A 19,097-nucleotide genomic window follows, 5' to 3' on the forward strand; every position below is an offset into this window, starting at 1 on the left:
AAAAGCAGCTTGATTAAGCTAGGTGAGAATTTTATTTCATGATTATCAGTATATAATACTTATTCTCTTCATTTTCAGAGAAATATTAAATTGGGATACTGTTCATATGTGAAAAGTTGAATTCCAGAGCCCAGTAACCCCCTGTATATATTGTTCTGGCAGAATCCTACCCTTCATTTTGGGAGGCAAAAGCACAGCAGTGGTTTAACCCTTATATCCATTAGAAGGGAGTGAGAGAGAGAAAAAGAGATGGCTTTTAGTGGAATAATATTGAGGCACAGGAATGGAGTCATCCTGCGGGGTCCTTTGGCTCCCAGACATTAACATGAGAGTCCAGTGTGGATGATTACACTTCTAAAAACTGTATTATAATCATAATTTGAGTATTGCCTTGATGTGAAAATGTGTGGGTGTTCTACCAGATAAGCCAGATTATCATGAAGCTACAAAAAAAAAAAAAATCTCCCAACAGTTTCCTTTAAATCCATAATTTGCTTTCTAGGCTCTCAGAATTTTCCCACTTTCCCACTTCATACTCGATTGTCTGAATGTTCCAAATGCCTGTTGTTTTCTTACTTTCTTTAACAACTAAGTAACCTTTAATTTCCATGATTGACATGTACTAGTTTAAAGAGTTGCTTGACTTCAAATGGTGTAATTGTATCCTGAAAAATACTTGAAAATTTTAAAGCTGTTTTCATTAAGTGTATTTACTACCAAAGTCCATATCTTACTATATTTGCATTTTTTCTTCTTTTTTTTCTCCTAGAAATATTCAGATTTTAAAACAACAATTAAGTGGATTGTGGGAACAGGAAAACCATCTTACTTTGGTTCCAGGATATACTGGTAATATAGCCAAGGTAATCTATATTTAAGCTTAATTAAAAATTAGACATACTGTAATAGTATTATACATTCATAAACGAACTCTTTCAAATGTCCAATTCAGTACTACTCTAATAACGTCTAAAGTCAATTTCATATTTATAAATGCTTAAGGTCCTCTGGATATGAATATGACTGGCAAGGAATATAGGAATTACTCATTGAATGTGTTTTAGATACAGCCACAGAAATAATGTGGTAGTAGGTATTTAATGACCTGTCTCCAATTAGAGGAAAATATTTGAAAAAAGGTCAAGAACCCAGGTTAAAAAGGCAACTGAAAAGACAGTGCTACTCAGGAAGCAAGGGGTGAGGAACATAATCAGTTTGGGGGTATTTTTACTTGGCTTTTGCTAATGTCATGCTTTTTGGGGAAAGTTAAATTGCTCAAATCACAGTATGAATTTGACATCGTTCTTTATTGATTTGCTTGTCTCAAAGGAAAAAGTACATGTTATTTTGGATTTTAATATTTAAACTCCAAAATAGTTTTGGTAGTTAAAATATAACTGCAGGAAAAAAATCACTGTTAATAAATATTTCCAGGGCTTCCCTGGTGGCGTAGTGGTTGAGAGTCCGCCTGCCGATGCAGGGGACGCTGGGTCGTGCCCCGGTCCGGGAGGATCCCACATGCCGCGGAGCGGATAGACCCGTGAGCCATGGCCGCTGGGCCTGTGCGTCCGGAGCCTGTGCTCCATAGCGAGAGAGGCCACAACAGTGAGAGGCCCGCGTACAATAAAAAAATATATATATATATATATTTCCACCCTTGTATTCAGCATACTGCTATCATATAAATGGGTATTAGCCAGAAATATAAAAACTTTCTTTGGTTTAAAAAACTACAATATTTATATTTATGTCTTAGGCTTATTTATAAAATTCTTCTTAGAATACCTTCATGAAAGGAAGCATAATGATGTCAGTAAGAGGATTTATGTCTTGGACTTATAAAATTCTTCTTGAAATAACTTCATGAGAGGAAGCATAATGATGTATCAAGCAAGTGTGTTACCACTGTGTATAATTTTACTGTGTAGAATTCTTAATGATGAAAATGTTATGAACGGAAATCAATTTCATGAATATTTTTAATTGTTATAATTTTAATTGTTCTTTTGATAATAGGAGGGAAAATGAAGTAAAAGTTGATAGAAAATAGAATACGCCGTGATATATCACCTTTTTCTGGAAGTGCCTTGTCTTTTTAGTAGTAGAACTGAAAAATTGTTTCCTTAGAAATTTGCTTTCAATTGTAATTTTTTATAAAGGGAGAAGCTTTATTGTGAACATAACCTTAAGATACTGTATTTATTTATTTATTTATTTATTTTGCGGTACGCGGGCCTCTCACTGCTGTGGCCTCTCCCGTTGCGGAGCACAGGCTCCGGACGCACAGGCTCATTGGCCACGGCTCACGAGCCCAGCCGCTCCGCGGCATGTGGGATCCTCCCAGACCGGGGCACGAACCCGTGTCCCCTGCATCGGCAGGCGGACCCTCAACCACTGCGCCACCAGGGAAGCCCAAGATACTGTATTTATTATTGCAAACAATATTGAGTGATTAAAAGATCTATGAAGTTCCTTAAGCTATGATAAAACCTCTTTTACAATATTAAACCCTCAATGCAATTTTTTGAGGGTAGAAATGAGAACGGCTATCCTGAAGCTGGTCTAGAGTTTATATAGCACTGAAGGAGTTGCTGTGAATGATGTAATGATCTTGCTTAGCTATAAAAGCAGAGTTGTTTGATCACAGAGACTAAAACATTCACTAAGCACTTTGCAAACACTTATTGAGCACATGCTGTGTGCTACAAAAGTGCAGATAAAATGTTGAGTAAGACAAATCTTTTGCCCTCAAAAGGTCACAAAGGGAAACAGGCAAAGCTAGTGACCAAAAGGGAGAAGAAAATGGGGTGTGTGTATGTGTTGTATTTACAGTACTGGCTAATGAAATGTTTTTGTTTTATTCTCTAAGGATGTAGATGCTTATTTATTACAGTTGCATTGAGAGACTTCGTCTACTAAATAGCATTTGGTTATTCAAAACATCCCTGGACTATATGATTTCCCAAAAAAAAGTCTCAACTGAGAACTGTGAACTGTGGAAGAAATCAAAACCATTTTTTCCTTTAAAAAGCCACATAATGAAACCACTAATGAAACGCTAAGGATCTACTTCACATTGAAGTGGAAAAATATCCAAAAGGAGCAGCTTCAACTTCAATGAGGTGAAAGTGCACTATGAAGATTGTTCACCTTTGCTGCAATTTGGGATTTAGTTTAAGAACTACTGGGTCTTAATGCAATCCTGCATAAGAATATAATTTATACTATGTGAAAAATAAGACAGGACTTATTACTAGGAATTACAAAGACCAATCATCATTACTTTTTTAAGATTGTGTTTTATAAGAAAACATTTAAATGTGTGCAGCTACTATTTTCTTATGTTGAAAAGACTTTGAAAGTTTAAACCATCATAGCAGATAATCAATACTAAAAGTTTTTTGTTCACACTGAGATACTGTGTATGCAGAATGCCTTAATTATTAATAAGCCAATGTGTATGATACCAATATCTGTTTAAGAAAATTAAAACCAACCAAGCTTCTGGCATGATAAAATCATGGAATTAAATCAGGGGTTTCCATTCATGTAGAATGTTGTTGTTAAAACTTATTCTGCACCATTCTTAAAACTTGAGAATATTTTTAGTATCTCTGATTTTTTTTTTTGCCAGAATCATCATATCATGTGTGTATGTGTTATTCCCATACATAAGAAAAAGGTGAATATGTATTTGTATGAATGCTTAACTGGAAATGTCCATGGAGTTGGCTAATTTATATTCACTTTTTATTGTATATAGATTTCTAATATTTTCAGTTCTGTATCATTTAAGTTTTCTTCATTTGAGTAAATTCACTAAATATTTCTATTTTTTGCTTTTTTAAATTCTGATTTTATATGAATTCTGATTTTTTTCACTACGTATGTTTAAAGAATTGCATACAATGCTTTAGAATTGTTTACAATTAGTGCTGACCTTGTATTTTAAATTCCAACACTTTACTACCTCCTCCAAAGGTTGGTATGAAATGCCAGCAGACTGTATGAGGTCTTTTTTTTTTTAATACCACTCTTAGTATCAGTGAATGTCTTAACATTCTGGAATGTCTTAACAGCTGTATGCATTATCTTGAAAGTGGCTGGGGTTAAATGCCACTCTTGGTGGTTCATACATCATCTCATCTTTAATAAGCCTGAGAGGCGTCTGAGCAAAGATTTTGAGTAATTGAATTTCTGTGCAGTAATCCTTCAAGCACTTGAATGTAAATCTTTAGCATTTATCCAATTAGCCACTACTGATATGAATCCAAAAGAAGCATCTTTCTTGCTTTAAAAAATGTTATTTTTTCACTGAGTTCTATTTTTGTGTAGCTATATTTTGTATAGCTATGTATTCCTTACAGTGAACATCAATTGTAATAACTGGTTATTCTCTAAAGTTTTTAGATTAGAATAATTTCAGATTACTGCACTTCTGAGTTTTGAGAGTTGAGTTATTTAAGAAGTTATTTTTCAGGAGATGGGAATTTGAATTGTAAACCTGCGTCATCTCTGTGAAACCTTAAGATGATGAAATACAACCCTCTTTTGTTCCTGTTCCTTTTAGTTTGCACTCTCTTATCTAACAGTTTCAGCCAGTCAACGCAGTTGGTGCGTGGTGCTAATGAGGCTAAGGACAAGAGTTCAATCCTTTTAGGTGTTTGTTAACTGTACACACATACACAGAACTATTCATGGCTACAGATTGCACCTTCTCTTAGGTATCCATCTCACAAATTCACTCTTGGTCACAAGGAAGATGGTGTGTATAGCATAACACAAACCCTTCATCTCAAATGGAAAGATGACTCAAATAATTGGCATATGGGATACTATAGACTTTAATATTAAAAATATTAAAAATAATGTAATATCTAAAATTCTGTGTCAATATAGTTTTCTCTGGGTAAGATCAATGACTAAACATTGTCCTCTGAAAATCAAACTTAATCAAACTTCAGTAAAAATTAGGTACAAATACAAATGAAACATAGTTTTTTAAAAAAAAGGTATTATCCTGTTAATGCTCAGTTTGGGTTTGTTAAAGGAGAGTAAATAATACTTCATTTTTACATACTCAGAGCCATATAAGGCAGCAGTCTTTAGCTCACAAATATTGTTCAGTGGCACACACTCCCAATTTCTGTTCTTGGCCTTTGCAGTTTACCTTAGTACCTACCTCTCTCAGTTACTGAGTTATGATTAATATTAGGTGATTTTAAGATTCTTGGATAAAAGGTGTTGGATAACTAAATATTGATGAACTCTTATGTTGTTATCAAGCCCTACTCATGCTGTTTAATTAGAACCGTGTTGATCTCCAGAAAGAGCCAAAGAAAGTGTTTACAAAGTATTTTGGCTGTTGTATTGACCTAGATTAGGACAATTGCTGTCTGTCATCGCTCTTTTGTTGCTGTGTTGCTAAGCAGTATAATTGAAGGATTACCCAAGGTCTCTGTGCCTTTCTACCTCTTCTACCTTCTTCAGTTTTCTGTTCATGACTTTCTAACTTTGCAAGTCCAGGGACAGGTAGTTTTTTGAGATGGTAGAGGGTTATAATCAAGTAATTTGCTTCTTCTAGAGATAAAGTAAATGGTTTTATAATGAGTGTTCAGAATAAAAGTTAAAAGGTAGGAAGCAAGCCTTGTCAGATAGTTTTTAAAACTAATCTTTTGGCAGTAATTTCAAAAGTAATTGACATACATTATTTACATGAATTCTGAGGTGTGAGAATTTGGATATAAATATCTATATCTACTTTGAGGGATCATTAACATCCGCACTGAACTCTAAGGGCTACTGAGGAAGTAAATCCTAATGCCCCTAAACATACTTGGTACATGTCATGTCCTAACCTTAAAAATCCTTGTGTGGGTTCAACGCTATATATCTGGACTTTGAAATAGTTTTCTCAAACTTAGAACATTTCTATATTTGGCAAGTTGTTGATATAATTACTATCAATGGAAAACTAATTTGAGTAATGATTATTAGCTATTAAATGCTGATAATAGAAATTATATCTAAATGTTTAGTTACTTAAGTTAGTCAAGGGGTTTGAAAAAACAAAAGAATATTTTGGTAGGTCATTCCCAGTTATTTTTCTTCCTATTTAAGAACAAAATGGTAATGTCAATTGCCTTTGTTGATTTAAAGAAAAAAAAATAGAATCACAAGCAGCTGACTCAACTGGAGTGATCTATTTGGATGCACTACTTATCTTTCAACACAGACTTTTATTTTCTAGATTATTTTCAGATGAAAATAGTATTGCTGGACATTTGTTGGTAGGTATTTACTCCTATGTTATTCTTTCTCCCTTAATTTTTAATTCTTCTAGCTATGGAAATTGTCATAGAACTTTGTGGACACACTATTCCCCCTCCTTTTTCATTCTGTAACAGGCACATAGAATAAAAAGTTTATCCTTAAACACTGTATGGTTCTAATTTGTAATATAGCTTGATTGATTCAATAACAGCACCAAGTATAACAATAAAAATAAATACTGCATATCATAAACCCAATATACTGAGTACATTTTCCAGTGCTGTGCTTAATATATAGAATATGGTAGTCATCATAATTTTCTCTGGGTCAGATCATTGACTTAACAGTAAATGCTAAAATCAAACTTGAGTACAAATTAAGTACAAATACAAATATATACCACAGTATTTTCTCTTATAGACTATAATTCATCATAAAACATGAAAAGACATAGTTACTGTGTACCAGTAGTTCTATGAAAGGGCAGCCCCACAGCTGCCAGTATTTTTTATAGCAATGCTTATTATATATTCTTTGATATACAGAATTACTATTCTCTGAACTACGAAGAAGTTTTCTGTTGGTAGATGCCATGAGTCTAGATAAGGAGTCTGCCCCCAAATGTACTTTGTGTTCAAGTTCTGTGCTTTACAGTATTCTGTATTTTCATTCAGATTTAAACCAGGATTTTTTTTTTTTTAAAGGTCCTGGACGTGGCCAAGACGGTTGTGACACTATGGATTTATGCAAAAGCTCAGAAGAGTTGATCCAGCTAGAGTGAGAGTCCTGGGATACACTGAATTGCTACAATTACTAGCTTCTAGAATTATTGTATTGCATTTATTAACCAAACTTGCAACATGGGGCCTGGATTGGAATTAGACTTCACTTCCCAGAAATCAGGAGCAGAATTTGCATCCATTTACTTTTCTACTTTCATTTGAAAAAGAAAGTGAGGGGGAGGAGGAGAAAGAGACAGAAATGTAAAAACTTCATTAGACCTCTGCATGAATTAGTTGAACTAGTGAATGAGGACCTGCATCACCTCTCATTTGCCCTGCAGTAACCCGCTGGTTCCTCACTGTACAGCTGTAGCTTAGGCCCAACGGCAGCAAGAGAAATGCAAGTTAACACCTCCCTTTTAGGTAGGTTCCAAAGCTTACAAAAGGTTTAGAAGATGCTTATCTTCCCCCCCTTTGCCATCCAGATTCCTTTCCCCTTACTTAGAATATAGATGATAAGAAATCAGTGAAGGGGAGAAACCAGTTCACTTTTCAATCTCTTGAAGGCCCCCCCTGCCTCTCCCCTAGATATAGGTATTCTTCAAGGTTCTGTCTTAGGTTCTTTTCTCTTCTCCCTCTACCATTTCCCTGAAAAAAACATTGTTTATTCCCGTGGCATCCTTCATCATACACAGTAATTGTTCTCATTTGGGGAACAGAAGGGAGGTCATTTTTTGACTGATCAAATAGGCATGGATCTTTATTTTTTTTCTTAAGGTTGAGAAAACTGAATTGTATGTTTATCATTTTCAAATGTATATCTTGCTCTAAACCCAACTCAGCACATACACTATATATCCAGTTGCCTACTGGGAACATCCACTGGGATTATCTTGTAGACATCCTAAATAAAGTGTACCCAGATTTGACCTCACTCTCCACCTCCACTCCCTTGCACCGAACCTGCCCCCCAACCCCCTCTCCTGCCACCACCCAGGGAGATAAAAGTGTTGTGTCTGGGTCTTGGATTTCCATTCTCATTGAGTATTCCTAATATCAACAATTATCAAGCCACAACCCCATGAGTCATCTTTGAATCATCTCCAAATCGCTCATCACATCCTGTTGGTACAACCCCCTAAATTTCTCTCATCTGCTGCATCCCTCCACTTCTGCCATTACTTAGTCTACATTATTCCAGCAGCCTCCTGACTGCCCTCTCTGGCATTCGTCCTGCATCCCTACAACCTATTCTCCACGCATACTCCCCCAGAATAGTCTATAGAGCACAAATTTTACCGTGTCACTCCTTAACGCCACTTAGGAGAGAGTCTAAACAGTATGGTTTACAATCTCGACAGTGCCACCTTTCTCCCTTCCCCTCCCGATGCTCCAGCTAGAATGAACTTGTTTCAGTTTCTGAAAAACATTACACTTCTTCTGCAAGGGTTGTTTTCCTGAACACTCTTCTCCCAAAGTTCACCCATTTATCATGTTGTTAGCCTTCAGATCTCAGCTTAAACACAGTATTTCTCGGAGACTTCTCTGAAGCCTCTTCAGCTATTAGAGGTCTCTGCCACAAGTCTTTCACCTCAACCCTGTTTTTAACTCTGTGTGGTGTATTGTAATTGCTTATTATCTGTCTTCCCAGGTAGACTGATAGCTTTATGAGGCCAGGGTCTGTGTTCTCTGTCACATCCCCAGTACCTAGCATTTACCTAGCCTACCAGTAGTAGGCATTTAATTCTTAGGAATAAAAATGCAAGGGTGTGGCATCTTTGGGCATACACTGTGTGAGGAAGTAATTTAGTAGTACAAAGCTGTTGTGTGATAGCATAGCAGCTAAAAATGAGTATAGAATCAAAATATCCAATTTTCTTCTCTGTTTTATGAAATTGGCTTATAAATGTTCATGCTGCAACAAAATACAACCTTAGCTAAAATGTGTTTGATTCTTTTTTAAAATTTATTTATTTATTTTTGCCTGTGTTGGGTCTTCATTTCTATGTGAGGGCTTTCTCTAGTTGCAGCGAGCGGGGGCCACTCTTCATTGCGGTGCACGGGCCTCTCACTGTCGCGGCCTCTCTTGTTGTGGAACACGGGCTCCAGACGCGCAGGCTCAGTAGTTGTGGCTCACGGGCCCAGTTGCTCCACGGCATGTGGAATCCTCCCAGACCAGGGTTCGAACCCGTATCCCCTGCATTGGCAGGCAGACTCTCAACCACTGCACCACCAGGGAAGCCCCATGTTTGATTCTTAAAAGATGTTACATTTATTTCTCTATGGTATGGTTTTACACTCCACACAAGACCCATGCAAGTGAGGACCATCTATAAAGTTCAAAATTAAGATATTTTCATGTAATGTGTAAAATACATAAATTTTCTTGGAATTGATGTTTTGTGTTTCTCTTCTGCTTTTATCTTAAAATAACTGAGAATCGTGAGGTTTTTTTTCTATTAGTTCCTTTTTAAAATGACAATAGTAGTTCATACTTATTTTTGAAAATAGAATAAGAAAACAAAAGAAAATTAAATACCCATAATCTCATCCACCTAGAGAGGAAACACTGTGTCTGTCCTTCCAGATTTTATTCCATATGTATGCATATTTTTAATGCAAATGGATTCATACTCTACATACTGATGTTTGGTATATTGTTTCCTACTTTCCATATCCTGGAAAAGCTTGAAGGTAACTGAAGAACTTTTTTGCCTATTAAAGCTATGTGTTAAAAGCTATTAATTTCTTTGGGGAAATTGGAAGAGGGGAAAAAATATTTGATAATTACTTTTGAAGAATTTTTAGTGTAGGATTGTTTTGTTTGACCATTACATACTTTTTAAAAAATTTTATTTTAGGAAGAGAGCTTTTAAGAAAAAATATATAATTTTCTGCATTTTAAAAAGAAACATAGGTTTGTTTAAATGATTCTAAGTATTTTGGAACAAAATTTCAACTTCTACTGTAGTGTATTTCCCCTAGCCATCAAACTTAATTTTCTGAATAAATAGTAGTTCAGTCCTTATTTATGAAACTGACATAATATTAAGCAGTACTATAAATGTTGAGTCAGTATAGAACTAAGACTTGATTTTTAAGATTCAGCCCTATCCAAATCAATTCCAAATAACCTGACTCTCTTAAAACATTTTCAACAAAGAGTCCATCTAATGAGGTGCTTCTAAGTGAATAATTTTCTCTTCTGCCTAAATAATTGTTCGTTAGATTCTGTATTCTTAAATAAAAAGTAATCATTGCATTCTTTCCAGGAAGAAAATCACTTAATGCTGGAAATGGAGAAAAAATTAATTAATGGTGAATAGGAACAGAGGTAGGTAAAGCTAGTTAATTATACATACACATACATACTCATATATATAATGTGAATATTATCCTATTCCTAGGATCAACCTATTATCCTATGCTGTGATCAACCATAAAGATTATTATATCTTTATGCAGAGTAAAGGGAGGGGGGTTTTCTTACAAATGGACACATCAATGACTTTTACTGAATGAACATTCTGCAGTAATGGTTTAGTGTGTTTACACTGCTAACTAGGTGAAATTCCTTAGTCTTCATCAACTCTAAGATCACACTTTATATTGGCTTGCTTTCACAAAGAGCCATTTAAACGTTTGTTTTAAAGAACAGCAATAAAATTTTATTCTCCACATTATTTGAAAAGTTATTGGTGATTTAACCTAGTATAGTTTTGTTTTCTTTGACTTGGCACTTTTAAAGCCAATTAACAGCAAAACAGATCAATAGAAAATTATTTAGTACCCTTCTAATAATTTTTAAACATTCAAATATAACTTCTGTCATTTATGAGCTTTTTAAAATAAAGACAATTTTTAAAGGTGACTGGATAGCAATTGAAACAAACCTAACATGTTAGGTTTTCAAGAATGTCTGATAATATTGGTTCAGGGCCATGTTATTGTTGCCTCAGTCTAAGAATCAGTAATTTCTGCTTAGTCAGAATGTAGTTAGATTAATGTGTATAATGACTTCATTCTACAAATCTTCAAAATATGAAATAGCAAAAGTTTGCTTTAAAAGTTTTTCATGATAACTAGAAATTATAGATTGGTCAAATTATTTAAAGTAATTTTCTGTAAATTTTATTATTTAAGTATTGATATAAGTTTGGATTTAAATAAAGAAAACTATAATAATAATCAACATGTGTTTGTGTAGTCTTCAAGAGAGTAGCTGTTTTAGGAAAGTATGAAATACTTCATACTTAAGTATGAATACTTAAGATTTTCTTGGACAAATTATACACTTTTATAATTTGAACTAAATGAAACTAACGACTTTCTTCTGCTTTTATGAGGTAGTAGGACCTATTAATTCCTTGCAAATATAAGTTGATATGGGAGGACTCAGTTATAAGATTTGTGTTTAAATGACACAGCTTAGTGCTTTTTTTAAAAATGTTAATTCAGCTGTTGACTAGTATATTTGAGGAACTGCATTATATCTTTGAAATCAAATACTTTAATTAAAAGATATTTATAAAATATACACAGCTTCCATGAGCTGCTTGTAGCAGCTGGCCTACCCCCATTTGTCAACTCACATGTGTGAGTTTCATGTCTGCTACTTTTACCTCTTGATCATTCTTTTCCAACTCTTCTTTTAAGTAAAAAGCAACAGCTGACTATATGGAAGGAATAGCTTCCTCAAATACATACTAGTAATATTTATCAGTAGTGACCTAAGTAAATTTTAGCACTGATAGTTTAGAAATATATGTATACGACCACTATAAACAAAATGTTTACAAATACCAAAGAAATATTTGGTTCAACATTCAACAATTAAGTTGTTAACAAGTGTTTAAATTTTTATAAAGTAGAATCTGTGGAATATTTTTTTTCTCAAGAAAGACTAATAGACAATTTTTTTCTCCTGTTACTCATTCTGATTATACAGCTCCCTAAAAGTCATATTTCAAGTAAGTTTCCTAAAACTTTTATTGGAAAATTAAAAAGTTGATTTTATGTCCCAATGGATGCTAACAGGTATGATTGAGGCTATGTCTAAAGTTCTCTGTTTGTTCTCTGTTTACTATATGTCATTGTTTCCAGATGCTAAACAGAGGCTTTAAGCTGTCAGATACCCAGTGGGTAATAAGATGTCAGCTGATTGAGGTAGTGAGGCCATCCATAATCAACAGGTTACTTGCTATATACTTGTTGATATTAAGCAGAAAGGTTAGGTACAGTCCCTGTCCTCAAAGAGTTGTTTTAAAATACTATATAAATGTACCTTGATTCTAAAACCATAGTATTGGGAAAGACTTTGAAAGATTTAGTTATTATCTGTACGTTTTATGGTGACCGACATGTAAGCAATTTCATACTCAAATGCATAAGGTAGTATATTGAACATTTTAATGTTTTTTTCTTTATGTAGTGCATGTTACTTTTTACTAGATGACTAGCTGCAGAAGAGGGAAGCTGTTTGCCCTGGTGTCAATAGATGACTCAGACCTTTATAATCAAAACTCAAGTAATGATTAAGCTTAAAAGAGTTTTGTATACCATGGCCATTCCTGTTTATTTCTAAGTTAGATGTATGATATTTATACTTATGTATTATTCTGCTGCTTTCAGATGAATGCTCTCTATATATCAATTAAATACATTTGGTCTAATGTATAATTTAAGGCCAGTGTTTCCTTATTGATTTTCTGTCTGGATGATCTGTCCATTGATGTAAGTTGGGTGTTAGAATCCTCCACTGTTATTGTGTTACTATTGATTTCTCCTTTTATGTCAGTTAATATTTGCCTTACATATTTAAGTGCTTCTATGTTGGGTGCATATATATTTAAAATTGTTATATCTTCTTGGATTGATCCCTTGCTCATTTTGTAGTGTCCTTCTTTGTCTCTTGTAACAGTCTTTATTCTAAAGTCTATTTTGTCTGATATAAGTATTGCTACTCTGGCTTTCTTTTAATTTCCATTTGCGTGGAATACCTTTTTCCATCCCCTTTCCGTCTGTGTGTTTCTTTTGATTTGAGGTGAGTCTCTTGTAGGCAGCATATATATGGGTCTTGTTTTTGAATACATTCAGCCACTCTGTCTTTTAACTGGAGCATTTAGTCCATTTACATTTAAGGCAATTATCAATATGTATGTTCTTATCGCCATTTGTTAATTCTTTTGGATTTGTTTCTGTAGGTCTTTTTCCCCCCTTTTTTCTTCTTTTGTGACTTGATGACTATGTTTAGTGTTATAATTGATATATAGAGAGCATCCTTTCCAAAAGCAGCAGAATATACATGGAATGTCCTCTAGGATAGATCACATTCTAGGCCACAAAGCAAGCCTCAGTAAATTTAAGAAAATGAAATCATATCAAGCATCTTTTCTGACCACTATGATGTGAAACTAGAAATCAGCTACAGCGAAAAACTGCAAAAAAATCCCCCCAAAACAAATATGTGTTGGCTGAACAATATGCTACTAAAAAACCAATGGATCACTGAAGAAATCAAAGAGGAAATCAAAAAACCTAGAGACAAATGAAAATGAAAACACGACAATCCAAAACCTATGGGATGCAGCAGAAACAGTTCTATGAGGGAATTTTATAGCAGTACAAGCTTACCTCAGGAAACAAAAATTTTAAACCACCTAACCTTACACCTAAAGCATCTAGAGAAAGAAGAACAAAACCCAAAGTTAGTAGAAGGAAAGAAATCATAAAAATCAGGAATAAATGAAAGAGACTAAACAATAGAAAAGATCAATGAAAATAAAATCTGGTTCTTTGAAAAGATAAAATTGATAAACCTTTAGCCAGACTCATCAAGAAAAAAAGGGAGGGCTTCCCTGGTGGCACAGTGGTTGAGAGTCTGCCTGCTGATGCAGGGAACACGGGTTCATGCCCTGGTCCAGGAAGATCCCACATGCTGCAGAGCGGCTGGGCCCATGAGCCATGGCTGCTGAGCCTGTGCGTCCAGAGCCTGTGCTCCACAATGGGAGAGGCCACAACAGTGAGAGGCCCGCGTACCGCAAAAAAAAAAAAAAGGGAGAGGGCCCAAATGAATAAAATGAGAAATGAAGTTACAACTGATATAATGGAAATACAAAGGATCATAAGAGACTACTATGAGCAACTGTATGCCAATAAAATGGGCAACCTAGAAGAAATGGACAAATTCTTAGAAAGGCACAATCTCCCAATACTGAGCCAAGAAGAAATAGAAAATATGAACAGACCAATCACAAGTACTGAAATTGAATCAGTAACTTTAAAACTTCCATCAAACAAAAGTCCAGGGTCAAATGGCTTCACAGGTGAATTCTACCAAACATTTAGAGAAGAGTTAACACCTGTCCTTTTGAAACTATCCCAAAAAGTTGCAGAGGAAGGAACACTTCTGAATTCATTCTATGAGGCCAGCATCACCCTGATACCAAAACCTGACAAATATATCACTGAAAAGAAAATTACAGACCAATGTCACTGATGAACATAGATGCAAAAATCCTCAACAAAATACTAGCAAACTGACTCCAACAGTATATTAAAAGGATCATACACCGTGATCGAGTGGGATTTATTCCAGAGATGCAAGGATTTTTCAATATCCACAAATTAACCAGTGTGATACACCACATTAACAAAAAGAATAAAAACCATATGAACATCTCAACAGATGCAGAAAAAGCTTTTGCTAAAATTCAACATTCATTTTTTATTTTAAAAAAACAAACCTCTTCAGAAAATAGGCATACAGGGAACATACCTCAACTTAATAAAGGCCATATATGACAGACCCACAGCTAACATCATACTCAATGATGAAAAGCTGAAAACATTTTCTCTAAGATAGGAACAAGAGAAGGATACCCACTCTCACTTTTATTCAACATAGTTTTGGAAGTCCTAGCCACAGCAATCAGAGAAGAAAAAGATATAAAAAGAATCCAAATTGGAAGGGAAGAAGTAAAACTGTTTGCAGATGATACAATACCATACATAGAAAATCCTAAAGACACCACCCAGAAAACCACTAGATCTAATCAGTGAATTCAATAAAGTTACAAGGTACAAAAATAATGTACAGAAATCTGTTGCATTTCTGTATACTAACCATGAGATACCAGAAAGAGAAATTAAGGAAATAATCCTATTTACCATCACATCAAAAAGGATAAAATACCTAGGAACAAATCTACCTAAGGAGGAAAAAACCTGCACTCAGAAAACTATCAGACACTGATGAAAGAAACTGAGGGCAATACAAACAAATGGAAAGATGTAACATGTTCTTGAATTTTAAAATGACCATACTGGGACTTCCCTGGTGATGCAAGCAGTTAGGAATCCGCCTGCCAGTGCAGGGAACACGGGTTCAAGCCCTGGTCTGGGAAGATCCCACATGTCGCAGAGCAACTAAGCCTGTGTGCCACAACTACTGAAGCCTGTGCGCCTAGAGCCGGTGCTCCACAACAAGAGAAGCCACTGCAATGAGAAGACTGCATACCTCAATGAAGAGTTGTCCCCGCTCACCACAACTAGAGAAAGCCTGTGTGCAGCAACGAAGACCCAACGCAGCCATAAATAAATAAATTTTAAATTTTTATATTAAAAAAATGACCATACTATCCAAGACAACCTACAGATTCAATGTAATCCCTATCATAATACCAATGCCATTTTTTAATAGAACTAGAACAAATAATTTAAAGATGTGTATGGAAACACAAAAGACCCCAAACAGCCAAAACAATCTTGACAACGAAAAATAGAGCTGGAGGAATCACATGCCTTGCCTTTAGACTGTACTACAAAGCTACAGTAATCAAAACAGTATGGTATTGGCACAGAAGCAGACACATAGATCAATGGAACAGAATAGCCCAGAAGTGAACCCACCTTTATATGATCAATTAATCTACAGCAAAGGAAGCAAGAACATACAATGGAGAAAAGACAGTCTCTTCAATAAGTTCTGGGAAAACTGGACAGCTACATGTAAAAGAATGAAATTAAAACATTCTCTAACACCATATACAAAAATAAAGTCAAAATGGATACTATAAAACTCCTTGAGAAAACATAGGCAGAACAATCTCACATAAATCACAGCAATGTAAAACCAGATAGTATAAAATTCCTATAGGAAAGCATGGGCAGATCACTCTTTGACATAAATCACAGTGAAACCTTTTGGATCCATCTCCTAAAGCAAAGAAAATAAAAGCAAAATAAACAAACGGACCTAATTTTAAAAATATTTTGCACAGCAAAGGAAACCATTGACAAAATGAAAAGACAGTCTACTGACTGGGAGAAAATATTTGCAAATAATGTGACCTATAAAGGGATTAATATCCAACATATATAAGTAACTCATACAACTTAACATCAAAAAAAAAAATCCAATTAAAAAATGGGCAGAACTGAATAGACATCTTTCCAAAGAGGAAATGCAGATGGCCAACAAGCACAGGAAACAATGCTCAGCATTGTTGATCATAACAAATGCAAATCAAGACCATAATTAGATATCACCACACACCTGTCAGAATGGCTGTCATCGAAAAGAACACAAATGACAAATGTTGGAGAGGATGTGAGAAAAGGAAACCCTCACACACTTCTGGTGCGAATGTAAATTAGTGCAGCCACTATGGAAAACTATGGAGGTTTCTCAAAACACTAAAAATGGAACTACCATATGACCCAGCACTTCCACTCCTGGATAATATTGCATATCTGAAAAAAACAAAAACACTAATTTGAAACAATTCATGCAACCCAATGTTTCTAGCAGCATTATTTACAATTGCCAAGATATGGAAGTAACCTAAGTGTCTATCAACAGATAAAAGGATAAAGAAGATGTGGCATGTATATATACACACATACATACACACACAATGGAATACTACTCAGCTACAAAAAAGAACTAAATTTTGCCATTTGCAGCGACATTGATGAACTTGGAGGGTATTATGCTAAGTGATGTAAGTCATACAGAGAAAGACAAATACTGTATGATATCACTTATGTGGAATCTAAAAAATAAAACCAACTAGTGAATATAACAAAAAAGAAGCAGACTCAGATATAGAGAACAAATTATTCGTTACCAGAGGGTAGAGGGAAGGAGGGAAGGGTAAAGTAGGAGTAGGGGAGTAAGAGGTACAAACTATTGTCCATAAAATAAATTAGCTACAAGCATATATTGTATAACATGGAGAATATAGCTAATATTTTATAATAACTAAAGGAGTATAACCTTTAAAAATTGTGAATTGCTGTATTGTACACCTGTGACATACAATATTATTCAGCAAGTATACTTCAATTAAAATATGCCTATGTATTAATTCATTGTCCATATTGATGTCTTGAGTACTGGCTTTGAGTACAGGTGAAGTACTGGTATCCAGTGGACTAAGGTACAACTTTAAAGGACATTTTGTCTTGGGCTTTTTTCACCATTCCCTGCATATTATGACTTGTTTAATGAGTAGATGCTGGGACGTTTTCCTTACAAGAATTTGACCCAGAAGAACTCTTGATTACATTTCCAGATCATTTTTAAACTTACTTTAATATTTTACATCTTTATTGAGGTATAATTGATATACCAAAACTGCATATATTTAATGCATACAATTTGATGTTTATCATACCACAAACAAAAAATAAGCATCCATGGGATTTCCCTGGCAGTCCAGTGGTTAAGACTTCGCCTTCCAATGCAGGGGGTGCAGGTTTGATCACTGTTCAGGGAACTAAGATCCCACATGCCTTGGGGCCAAAAAAACAAAAAACAAAACAGAAGCAATATTGTAACAAACTCAATAAAGACTTTAAAAATCATCCACATCAAAACCCCAAAATCTTAAAAAAAAATGCATCCATCACCTCCAAAAATTTCCTTGTGTCCTTTGTGTGTGTGTGGCAAGAAAACTTACCATGAGGACTATCCTCTTATCAAAATTTTAAGTGCACAGGACTTCCCTGGTGGCGCAGTGGTTAAGAATCCGCCTGCTAATGCAGGGGACACAGGTTCGAGCCCTGTTCTGGGAAGATCCCACATGCTGTGGAGCATCTAAGCCCGTGCGCCACAACTGCTGAACCTGAGCTCTAGAGCCCATGAGCCACAACTACTGAGCCAGCGTGCTGCAACTACTGAAGCCAGTGTGCCTAGAGCCCGTGCTCCGCAACCAGAGAAGCCACCACAATGAGAAGCCAGTGCACCGCAACAAAGTGTAGCCCCCACTTGGCACAACTAGAGAAAGCCCGTGTGCAGCAATGAAGACCCAACACAACCAAAATTTAATTAATTAATTAATTTTAAAAATTTGAAGTGCACAGTACAGCATTATTCACAATAGCCAAGATAAGGAAACAACCCAAATGTGCACTGACAGATGAATTTGCTGTATACATACAATAAAATTATTACTCAGCCTTAAAAAAGAAAATCCTACCATTTGCAACAACATGGTTGGACCTGAAGACATGCTAGGTGAAATAACTCATTCTCAGAAAGACAAATACTACATGATGCCACTTCTATGAGGTATTTAAAATAACCAAACTTAAGAAGAAAATAATGATGGTTACCAGGGCATGGGGGGAGGGGGGAAATAGAGAATAGTTGTTCAAAGAGTGTAAAGTTACAGTTATACAAGATTAATAAGTTCTAGAGGTCTGTACAACATAGTGCCTATAGTTAACAATAATCGTCTCATTTAACCATTAATACCTTTTGAAGCTGAGGAGAATGCGCCCTTAAACTAATTCAAATTTTTGCTAAAAATAAAGATTATTTTCACCTTCCTTTTTGATATTTTGCTTTTTAATTTTTTTTCCCACATGTCATGGACATCCTTGTTCATATTCATTTAGATTGTAAATTGCTAGGCTCCATGTGCCCTCAGTGCTTGTGTCCTGTATCATCTGAGTAAATGGCTGCTTGGTAAATTCTAAGTATCTCTTTTTCACTTTTTCTTTCCTGAATTGTTGTATCAACATTCTTTCTAAATGGCTACTTTTGGCTCTTCAGAGAATAGTCCCATTTTAATTATAAATGGTTTGTAAAAGCAA

The 19,097-nt window shown here is 35.1% G+C and overlaps 1 protein-coding gene across 1 annotated transcript in view; it reads left to right on the forward strand.

Moving 5' to 3' along the window:
* The window catches only part of KATNBL1 (katanin regulatory subunit B1 like 1), a 54,082-nt gene extending 47,646 nt beyond the window's left edge, over positions 1–6,436 (forward strand). Inside the window, exons 9-10 of the mRNA XM_059058620.2 lie at positions 770–863; positions 2,870–6,436. Coding sequence (XP_058914603.1) covers positions 770–863; positions 2,870–2,902 — 127 coding nt within the window. The 3' untranslated portion in view covers positions 2,903–6,436. The remainder of the gene's footprint in view (positions 1–769; positions 864–2,869) is intronic.
* Positions 6,437–19,097: the final 12,661 nt, after the last annotated feature.

The sequence above is a fragment of the Kogia breviceps genome, chromosome 3 (genome assembly GCF_026419965.1).
Source record: "Kogia breviceps isolate mKogBre1 chromosome 3, mKogBre1 haplotype 1, whole genome shotgun sequence".
NCBI classification, from domain to species: Eukaryota; Metazoa; Chordata; class Mammalia; order Artiodactyla; family Physeteridae; genus Kogia; species Kogia breviceps.